Below are 11,500 nucleotides of genomic sequence, written 5' to 3' on the forward strand. Positions count from 1 at the left end.
GCACTCGATCCCCTCATCCAGATCATTGATAAAGATATTGAACAAGACCGGCCCCAAAACTGAGCCCTGGGGAACACCTCTCATGACCGGCCGCCAACTGGATTGAACTCCATTCACCACAACTCTCTGGGCCCGGCCGTCCAGCCAGTTTTTGACCCAGCGCAGAGTACACCTGTCTAAGCCGTGAGCCGCCAGCTTCTCGAGGAGAATGCTGTGGGAGACGGTGTCAAAGGCCTTACTGAAGTCCAGGTAGACCACATCCACAGCCTTTCCCTCGTCCACTAGGCGGGTCACCTGGTCATAGAAGGAGATCAGGTTGGTCAAGCAGGACCTGCCTCTCATGAACCCGTGCTGGCTGGGCCTGATCCCCTGGTTGTCCCGCACCTGCCTTGTGAGCGCCCTCAAGATGAACCACTCCAAGAAGTGGCAGGGCTGACAGGAGGGGGAGTGTTGGGGCACGAGCAGGAGTTTGTCTGGCAGGGAACTTCACCAGGAACTGGGAAGCACAGTAAAACACTATTTCCATTTGCTTTGTCTTCAGCTGTAGTAGGGTCTGAGAAAAGCCAAACGTGTCCTCAGTCATGGGGGGACTGGAGCTGATAACTGCACCTTAACATCTAGTGTTTGCATCTAAGGAGACCTCCCAGAACATGATTTCAAATCCTTATATCCAAGTTCCTATGGGAAGACTGCAAAATCACTATTTTTGAAGCTGTAGTAACCAAAACAGCCACTGATGTGACCAGCCAGCTGCTTAGCTTTCATTTCCACAAGTATCTTCTCATTCTCTGAGTAATTCCTGCATGGAGAAAAGCCTTGAGGAATTTTTTCTTTTTAAATACACAGCATCCTAAAGAGATCTTGCAAAAACATCTATTGAACTCGGAACTGCATGGCTCTAGCAAGCTTAAAACTTTCTGAAATTCCAGCTGACATGATGTATAGCTTAAATGACTAAAAATTACTGTAATGGGGAGATCAGTCCAGGAAAAAAATCTGCTTTATGTAAAGATCTCAGATGAACACATTTATCAACATAAAATGTCAGTTCCAACAAAACTTTTGCCTTCCTTTTGCCAACAGAAAGTATCATTCAAGGTAAGTTTGAATTAAAAAGCTGTAAATCCACTTCAGAAACTCTCTGCTGGCAGGGACACATTATAGAGGTTATTCTCTTGCTCACCTCCCGCTGCCCACCTCCCTGCTCAACCCAGCACTGCCAGTGCAACCATTCTGGAGGCCATGCTATAGACTGGATGAGTGGTGCAATTGGTATAGAAAGTCTTTCTAAAGCATTTTTTATTTCCACATTGGCACAGCTGAGGAGACTGGGAACAGCACTGGGGAACAGAAACAAGCAATCAACTTAATCAGCTTTTGTTAACTGGAGAAATTGCAACACTGAGCTATACTAGATGATGCAATTAATCAGTCTTCAAACACTTCTCCATTCAGCACCCTTTAATATTGCATCATGAAGCGACCAAACCTTAACTAACAACACCTACTGCCATAAAAGACACATCTGACAACACTGACTACCTCATCATATAGCAGAAAAGCAGTGAAATTTCTGAGTGATTAAACTATTCTAAAATCTTATGCGGTCAAGGAGGAAAAAACACCTCAGGCAGAAATCACATCAATGGGGCGGGGGGCAGAAATAGTGACATGCATTACACATTGTCAAGAAAGTAGTCAACAGGTGTATGTAGTAAGCAAGCATATCCTTTCTAGGTATCTTGATGTTTTCTATCCACACATGCAGTGCAGGCAATATCCATAAGTATGGTCCAGACCTAATTAATATGGTCCATTATAAATATGGTCCAGACTAACTGCAATCCATAAAGCAGACAGAAACAACACTTTTCCTGCCCAAAACTATTACACTTGATCACCAGTTTAATCATTTGGTATGTTTTAATTCAGGGACGATTATCAAACCAACACATACCATAGTGCGAGGTATGTAAAAGACAGTTGGGAAACATACTGGTAAGAAATTTTTTTCTGCTTTTAAAAATAACTGAAGCTATTTTAATGTAAAGACTCTTGTATAAGTTGATTGCAGGTACTATATATAGAGTGCATTCTCCATTATAACAGGCATAAAGCAAAGAGTTATTTTAGTTTTTCCATCTAAACAGTAAGACATTTCAAAGGTTTGATATGTTAAAGTATCTGACAATCAAATAAAGCTGATGTTTCAGTGCAGAAGCTGAAAAAATAATTCTACTTAATGAAGTCCTGATGTTCCAACACTATGTTCCTCTTTCGTAATTAAAACCATTTAAAGACAAGAAAGTGAAATATCCTCAAGAATGTGAGGAGGCTTTATTTAACTTCAGAAGATGTAGCACTGTAGTCAGAGCTTAAACTTCTAGCTGTCATTTGGTGTCTAGTATTTCTTGTTCCCTGGTTCCAAACAGTTCACTTACTCATTCCTTTACATACACATTTGACTCAAAGTGTCTAAGCTTTCTCCAGTGACTAAGCCACAAGAACTCTGGTGGAATTTAAACTGTAAAAATACGATCCTTAAATCAGTCTTCCTTACTGCCAAGTGACAAGTTGAGCTGTGTAAAATGCAACAGTCCTAGGAGGCACTGAGAAACACCACAAGTCTGGCAAATTTGCTAAAAGTAGCAATACATATTTGCCAAAACAACTTTCCTGTATCACCAGCACACAGCTCCAAATAACTGTGGATAACCAGATTTTTAGGTAATCTCAGAAGATTTAGTATGTTTTTTACTGCTTTTAAATCCTCCAATCCCAAAATGAGGTAAAGCTTATGGACGCCAGCCCTCACTGCCTGTACTCCTGCTGCAGTCTGGGACTATCGAGCACCAGGAACATACTACATCCTCCCAAGGCTGGTTTCTGTCAGCCTTTGATGATATGAGCTTCTCAGAAGCATAGAGCAGACCACTGTGGCTAGAAGAACTGATATCAACTCTTTAGCTGTTATCACCTGATGAGCCTGACCTGCCTATGAAGTGTGACAGATTACCCTGTGAAAACTTCATTTTCACCAGGACCTTGAACACAGCATTAAAATGATTTTTAAATCTAGAGGAAAAATTTAGCTTTTTTTTTTTAAGCGTCAATTTGCTACACATCGTGGCAACTGTTTTGGATTTTCAGAACAGCTTTCAATCTCACTTATATTCATTGCTTCTGCTTCATCTACTTTTTCTTTTATGCCCCATTAACTTGAAAAATGACAGTCATGCTTCTCACTTGTTTGTTTGGTTTCTGGCCAATTTCATCATCAGGTACTCATGATGAAACACTGAAATTACAGTTTCAGAAACTGATTTTGAAGAGGAAACATTCACTATTATCAAGCAAACCCCCCCAACAACATAAGCCTCTCACTTTGATAAAGTAAAGCTTTATTTAACTTCAGAAGATGTAGCACTGTATTTTGTATTTTGACTTGCACTCCCCCAATTCTGTTTTGTTGTAACTGGCACATGCGTCTTATAGTGGATATTAAATGTTAAAATAAACAAATGGCAAATATAGAATAGTTACTGTCAAAGTTTAAGGAACACTTTTTCCTTCCTTTTTGTAATATAAATGGTTTTCAAGCACTTAACACATTCAGGCATTAAACAAGTAAAGCCTTAAGACCTCTCAGGGCCTGAAGACTTCATCTGCGAAGGGAGAAGAAAAAACACAACTAAGTTTTGTTCAGGTTGGAGTTTATATTTTAACCCTAAGTAGAACAAAACTAAGTCTGAAACTGAAGAGCCAGGCTCTACAGGGTCTCTAACACACAGCAAGAACAATACTTTCAGATTTCTAAGTTCCTAAGGGTCACATGCCACTGATTTGCAGGATCTGTTGAAAAATACTGACATGAAAGTTACATACAATGTTTTATTACACAGTAAAATCTCCAAGGTAAAAAAACAGAATGCTGTTGCTACCTTAAGCAGATTTCTCCTGTCTCTGTAATGTTTGGATGCCAGATTCTTGTCAAGCATTTTACCTTTGGAGGCTGCCAGGAGAGAAAACAAGATACGATGTTATCCTTTAAAATAGAACTCTATCATTGTTACAAGTCACAAAACTGAAAAAGGCAAATATATTTGATATTCACAGCCTATGTTTGTATGTTAAAGACCCTGATAATATAACCTACAGGAGTTACACCAGCTTTCTCTGCCCTTTTAGTTTCTCTCAACTCTTTTACAAAAGCTGGTCTGGTATAACGCTTTTTCTTAGAGAAACATAACTTTAAAGAAAGCCAAGAAAATTTACTCTCTTCTATCTATTTCAGGGGAAGAAAACATTCCATGTTATTCAGTTTCTTAACACTTAACCGGTAAGACAACAATTTAAAACAGAAAACTACTAAGTGTTTTCCCCCAAGGCTTATCCAAGTCAGGGGGTTGTTAAAAACCAGCAGAGGATGCAATGATAATAACTACATCAAAAGAACAGCTTTTTAAACGCAGACCTTCCGGTTCACAACTGAATAGGAAGTATCACAAGAAGCATCAAGAAGGTGTGTCATATCTGAACTTAAGACACTAACATAAAAAGCCACCAAACTTATTTTCAGGCAAGATCACCAGATTTCTGAATTCCATAGTGGGTTTTGAAAAACAGATTCTTAAAATACAGTCTCATTTGCTCTAGTTTTGTGAAGTAAATAAAGAGCGGGTCATAAAAATTCCAGTAGCTTAGCAACAGCTTGTTGTTCCATCCATGCTCTCCAAATTACAATTGGCAGCTTTCAATCAAGCAGATGATTTCTTATAGTAAGTGTACTGGAATACATCAGCACAGACCAGTACCTTTCATAACTTCAGTTAAATCACATATTATAGATGTGGAGTTATCTTCCTCCACTGCTTCCCATGAAGTCTTCAGTCAAGAGACAAAATAGCTGAAATAGCTGTATTTGCATAGCGACATGATGCGTTTTGTCTCATCACTTTGTTCTCAACTTCCCAATTATCTTTTTAGTAAAATATTTTTTTTAACTTAAGACTCCTTGTAGAAGAGAAGAAAATATGCATGGTACTGAACTACCAATAATATATCTGTCCAGCACTAAAAGAAGAAACACCTATCACCACAACACATCTGCAATTTATAATGTAGACATTGACTCTTCTCCACTCTTATTTCATGTTTGTCCAATAACTCAAGGGATACTGACTGCTGCAGTGCTGGATCATGGCATTATTGAAAATTAAGTGGCATGCAGAAAACAGTCTCAAACTTTTTCCCTTCAAAACAAATGTTTTTCTAAGAAGTTTTCTAACAGCACAGCTTTTCATTAGCTACACCTTCATGTTGTTTTGAAAGATTATGTCTAGTTCTCAAGAAAGGAAAAGTAGCAGTTTTTATTCCATGCTGGCAGATCAAGAGAAAAGACTAAATTTCTACCATATGCACCTTCAAACAGAGAATGTATTAATGAGTAGAAAAAAGTAAGCTTTATACAAACTAAATCTTTACGAAAAATATTCCCAAATCCTCACCGTCAGAGTGAATTAGCTGGTGTCTCATTTTTTGTATCATAGAAACAAAAGAATTCCTTTATCCTCTCACCAAAGTGTTTTTCATCCCTAAAAATTAGAAAAACCCACTCCTGACAGTAAGACGAAGGTTTTCTCTTTCTCTCTCCTTCTTCCTCTGTCAGATAGACAGGACAAGTGCAACACTATCAAAAAATTTATCTTCACACAAAACTTCTCCTTCGAGCTTGTTCCAAGTAATCTTTGAGTCTTCTTTAGATCAACAAATCCACACAAGATTTCCTCGAGACAATGTTTCACTTGAATATCTCCAACCACCTCCAGGTCATACATGCAACACTTTGCACAACAAAGCTTACAAAATCCATTTATTTCACTGCTCAAACTCATCCACCTCAGACACTGAAAGCTGCACAGGTAGATCCAACCTCAACTGGGAGTCACAACAGTGAATAGATTGATTTTCATAGAATCATAGAATAGTTTGGGTTAGAAGGGACCACTAAAGGTCATCTAGTCCAACCCATCTGCCATGAGCAGGAACACCTTCAACTAGATCAGGCTGCTCAGAGCCCCCTCCAACCTGACCTGGAATGTTTCCAGGAATGGGGCATCCACCACCTCTCTGGGCAACCTATTCCAGTGTTTCACCACCCTCAGCGTAAAAGTGTCTTCCTTATATACCTAATCCTATAAATCTACCCCCCCTTAGTTTAAAGCCATTCCCCCTTGTCCTGTCACAACAGGCCCTGCTAAAAAGTTCACCCCCATCTTTTTTATAAGCCCCCTTTAAGTACTGATAGGCTGCAAGAAGGTCTCCCCGAAGCCTTCTCTTCTCTCGGCTGAACAGCCCCAACTCTCTCAGCCTTTCTTCATAGGAGAGGTGTTCCATCCCCCTGAGCATTTTCGTGGCCCTCCTCTGGACCCGCTCCAACAGGTCCGTGTCTTTCTTATGCTGAGGGCTAAAAAAAATCCCCTCCCTCCACCTGCTGGCCACGCTTCTTTTGATGCAGCCCAGGAGACGATTGGCCTTCTGGGCTGTGAGCGCACATTGCTGGCTCATGTCTAGCTTTTCATCCCCCAGCATCCCCAAGTCCTTCTCGGCAGGGCTGCTCTCAAATCCCTTCATTCCCCAGCCTGTATTTTCTTCTCCTTTTCTAAGCAGCCACTTATCTTTTAGGATCTCTCATTAGTTTCGATAATGGAAACTGACTTTCATGTTCGTTCTCAGTCCACCTCAACATATTGGTGAATATATACAGATAGTACAAGAAAGCGTCGTAAGCATTTGAGAACTACACTTATACTGACTTCAGTTTTAGTAAAAGTTTTGCAGAACAAACTTCAGATCAAGTTTGTCTCATTTCTTTAAAAAAATGTAGCAAATAATATCTCCGCTCCATTATTCTCACCAAATGAGAGATCGGATATGAAGTGCTAATCAATAAATGAACTTAATTAACAGTTTCAGATCTTGATCAATTTGGCAAGCCAATTCCTCTAACATGACAGATGTACTAATACAGATATGTTTTATCTGTTCTGTAACTGTAGTTTTTCACTTCACAACCTTTTCCCTAGAGAAGGGATGGGGTTTCTAGCAGAAATTTGGAATCAAAGTTATTTGAAATGTTTTCTCTAGGCAGTCCCAAAGCATTCTTGTGAATTGCCCTGCAGCTACAACTACAGGTTTTTTTCTTCATAGTTTCTACAAAACAGAATTCCCAAAAGAGGCATTAACGGGAATATGGATTCCAGAGACCAAGCTACAATGTTGCCCTAAGATATTTCTTGCCAGTCACTCTTCCCTACTAATTCCTGACGAATTTCTTGAGATTGGCTGAAACTGGACACCAAACAGTGTCCTGGTTTCAGCAGGGGTAGAGTTAATTTCCTTCCTAACCATGACACACAGCTAAGCACATAGTACAAAGAAACAAATTGAGGAAAATGAAACCACACTGCCCTGTGCTTTTGGATGGACTGGACTACCCAGCTCAACAAGTGGAAGAGGCATTCCCTTACAGTACAAGTGGGCCTTGACACAAGAACTGCCCAAGGCGTGCACTTCAGGTCCCCAGGCTTCCTTGCACCACCTCAAAATTTCTGGATGGAGGCATGATGGAGCATGAGCCCAATTCCCATTTCATCGGTTCCAACCCAAGACCTGTATATAAAGTAGGGTCACCAAAGAGGAAGATGGAAGCCCCTTAATTGTGACATCTGATCCTTCAGGAACCAAATCCCTTTCAATTGTTTGCTGTTTCTACAACTAACATATTGGCCAGAAAAAGGACCAAGATTAGCAGCTCTGCTGTTAAATTCCTGGTTTTTGACCACTGCCTAAGGCACCTCATGTCATAAAAACCTTGCTAAACTGCAGAGTCCCTAAGACTGTCTACTCTGACAACACAATACGTCAGAACCACAGGAGCTGCAAACAAGGCCTGGCTTGTGGTGGCAGACAGTTTAGTTTTATGTGGAAGTTAAACCAGGTCTGTACTATTAATCAGGTTCCATTTGTTAAAGCACCAGGTCCCTAGTCTTGTGGCACCCATTATCTCATCAGCTGCACCTCAAGGCATGTTCGTATTGGGAGTGAAAATACCGGACAAGACTGCCAAGTCATTAGAGCCCTGCTCCAGAGCCTGAATCTATTTTCTAACTAATCTTTTTAGCCTACAGAAAAAAGAACATCTGTTTTTAAACATATATATACATTTTCATTAATAACCTGACCATAACCCAACATTCAACCCACTGCATTTTTTTCTAAATTGCACAAAGGCAAACTTTTTACTTTTGTGTTGAATGAGAGGTGCTCAGAATTTAAAAATATCTAATTAACATTTGCTGTAGATTTTCTGCCAGTGTTGAGCAGGAACCATAACAAACCAGAAGATTTTTTAATTATAGCAATTGAGAGTCAAAAAAACCCAGATCAAAATTAACATTCAGCTCTTCTGTTAACACATAGGAAATACTTTCCTGCAGCAGTGTTGTTTAGGTGAACACCTTAAACACAGAAATTAAAATGAGTATGTATTGTGTATGTTCCCCTGTGCCTAGCATTGCCACAGTGGTTAAACTGCTATTACTGAAGATGACTAAAAAATTAGACAGCAGAGAACATGACAGGGTTTCCCCCTGTATAATGAAGGCCATGTTTCTCAGGTATGCAATGGCACAATTTATTCAAGTTAGAACAAGGATTTAGTCAACCTTAAACACCACCTTTGTCTTTATAGTGTGTGCATAACCTTACACAAGCTAGTAGAAGTGGCCTGTATTACAGTATGGAATTCTTTGGTGAGATTAAGGGGAACTTAAAAAAAAACCACAACCAAAACCATACAACTGCAAACACTATTAGTACATGTAGGTGTTTTAGATAGAAGTATATCACCAGGATCCTAAACACTTAGGAAAAAAAATAGCTTGAGCAGATAATCCTTGACCAATATTACTATGAAAGGAGAGCACAACTATCAAAAAAAGGAGGAGGAAAATTCAAAGCTCTTTTAGAAGTGCTATACAGGCCCTCTACAAGCATGAACTTTTTATAACATAAAGTGCATGTCCCATGTATTCATAGACTATAAATAAAGGAATATTAGGAAACCTGTGAAGGCATCTTCTGGAATGCAAACCCAACTCCTCTGCTTTCAGAAACATAACCTTTCTACTCTACTAGCAGTATTAATGCACCATTCTCCAAGCTCAGTCTGGGAATTCAAGCTATTACATTCCAGACCACCACACCTCCTTCATACGTGTATATAAACAATGATGTGACTGCAACCACTACATATATATGATGCTGAATTTAGGCTTGGTGCATCTGAACACAAAAGCCAAGGTCTTCCCAGACACATTTCTCTAGTATTCTCCCCTACACATTCTTCAGCCTCCCTGAAAGAAGAGCTCTGAGCTATCAACACCAAAAGTAAGAAAATAGAAAGCAGAAGGATGGGAAAAAGTTACAAAAGCAAGCAAAATTATCAAAACCGTTCAAACTAAAAAAAAAAAAGGCTTCCTTCTTACTGCAATTCATATACCTAAATGCAATTCAAATGCTCAAATGATTCTAGTCTCCTTACATATCAAACTGTACACAGAATGGCAGGTGTAATTCCTGAGAACCAGACGTGTGCCCCAATTGTTTTCCATTTTTTGAGTCAATCTTGTTCTTTTGACAGCTAAACTCTGTAAACAATGTCTGAAGTTATTTTTATTGTAATTGCATGTCCTCTCCCTTGCAAGGTTCTGCAATTTTAGTAAAGTACAATAACACCAACATTTCTCATGCTTGAAAAGGCCAAGTTGTCTGGAGATCTATTTATCTACAATAAGATACCACAACCATTTGTAGGTCCTCTGGAAAGCTGTTTGATTAATAACCATTGAAATTGTTATTTTTTAATGATACTTAACTAAACAGCCTGGGAGACAACCAGTAAAACTGGCGGAGTACACCAAAGGAGGCCACTTGTCACCATATCTGTGCTTTCCACATCCTCCACTGCACGCTCTCAAAAGGGATTAAGCACCTAAGTCCAATATCAAAACTATAAGCACCAGTTTGAAGGCCTCAGAGAAACAAAAAGAAAAAACCTTTTCCTTTCTGTTCACCTATTTCATTCTTTCTCTTAGATATATCATTTTTTGTGAGAATAATCATTAAGTGCAGGTCTCCAGAAAAATTAACAGAGAGAACAGATGAGGGTGGAACCTCAGCCAGAAGGGAGACTCAGGTCTGACTTAACTGCGCTTCTGAGAAGCTTCTGACAGACAGTTGCAAATACTTATTTTTTCTTTAAGGAATAATATCATCAAGGCAATGAAAGCTTCAAGGCTGTTTGCTTACAAACACTGGACTGCAAAACAGCCAGAAAAATGATTATTCCCACTCCCTAAGACTCATGACACTGCAACTGGAATATTGTGTCCCATTTTGAACTCCCCAGTACCAGATATATTGACAAACTGGAATGAGCCCAGCAGACAGCCACTGAGATCGTGGTAAGACCAGAGGACACACAGTACAAGGAGAGTTGAGGGACCTGGATTTGTTCAGCCTGGAGAAGAGAAGGCTGAAGGTGGGGACCTATTGCTGTCTACAGCTACCTAATAGGAGGGTATAGAGGAGATGGAGTCAGGCTCTTAGATGTGCACAGTGAGAAAGCAAGAGGCAACAGACAAGCTGCAGAAGGGAAATTCTGACCCGATATTGGAAAAAAATTCACATTAAACATTGGAAGAGTGGCCCAGAGAGGCGGTGGAATCTCCATCCTAAGAGATTTTGAAAGGCCAACTCTCCCAGGCCTTGAGCAACCAAATCCCACATCAACACTACCCCAGCTTTGAGAAGGAGTTTAGATGACTTCCAAAAATTCCAGGCAACCAAGATTTTTCTACAATCCCATGATACTTTCATAACAGACAGCAGATCCTTTCTTAGTCTCAATACCAAGTTCCCCCTGAAGTCCTATTACCTGGAAAGGAATCTAAAGTGACAAATACTGGATTAATGACAAATACTCACCACCATATTGTAGGCATCAGGAACTTCAATTTCAAACTGAAACTTTCCACCTTGGTAATAGCCCTCATCTAGCAAAGAAAAAACAACAAAAATAGTTAAATAAGAGAAAATAACATATGCCATATAATACAAAATATCTGTCATTACAGAGATAAAGTAACAGCACGGGGTTACGTGACCTCCGTGGTCACGCAGGTAAAACCATAGGGTGCCCCGTGGTGTGTACCCTTTATGTTCTCTCTCTTGAGCAAAAGAACACTGACTCCTAATAGCCGAGACACTGGTCCGTACAGGTGAGGAGTAGGACCTATCCTCTCTGAGTTGCTGGAATTCCCGGGACAGTTTCTCCACAGCCGAGACAAGGGAGGAAGAGAGACTTTCCTCATATTGCCGGAGTTGACTGGCCAATTCATCCACTGTTTGTTCCTCTCCATCTTTCCAGGTCATCACT

At 39.9% G+C, this 11,500-nt stretch overlaps 1 protein-coding gene across 2 annotated transcripts in view; it reads right to left on the reverse strand.

Moving 5' to 3' along the window:
- Positions 1–11,500, reverse strand: part of UBE2F (ubiquitin-conjugating enzyme E2F (putative)) — an 87,366-nt gene that overhangs the window by 53,478 nt on the left and 22,388 nt on the right. For both annotated transcript variants that reach the window (XM_009329637.1, XM_009329636.1), the window contains exons 4-5: positions 11,050–11,117; positions 3,942–4,012 (exon numbers count right to left, since the gene is read on the reverse strand). In XM_009329637.1, the coding sequence (XP_009327912.1) occupies positions 3,942–4,012; positions 11,050–11,117 (139 nt within the window). The remainder of the gene's footprint in view (positions 1–3,941; positions 4,013–11,049; positions 11,118–11,500) is intronic.

Source organism: Pygoscelis adeliae, unplaced genomic scaffold (assembly GCF_000699105.1).
Source record: "Pygoscelis adeliae isolate BGI_AS28 unplaced genomic scaffold, ASM69910v1 Scaffold7, whole genome shotgun sequence".
Taxonomy (NCBI): domain Eukaryota; kingdom Metazoa; phylum Chordata; class Aves; order Sphenisciformes; family Spheniscidae; genus Pygoscelis; species Pygoscelis adeliae.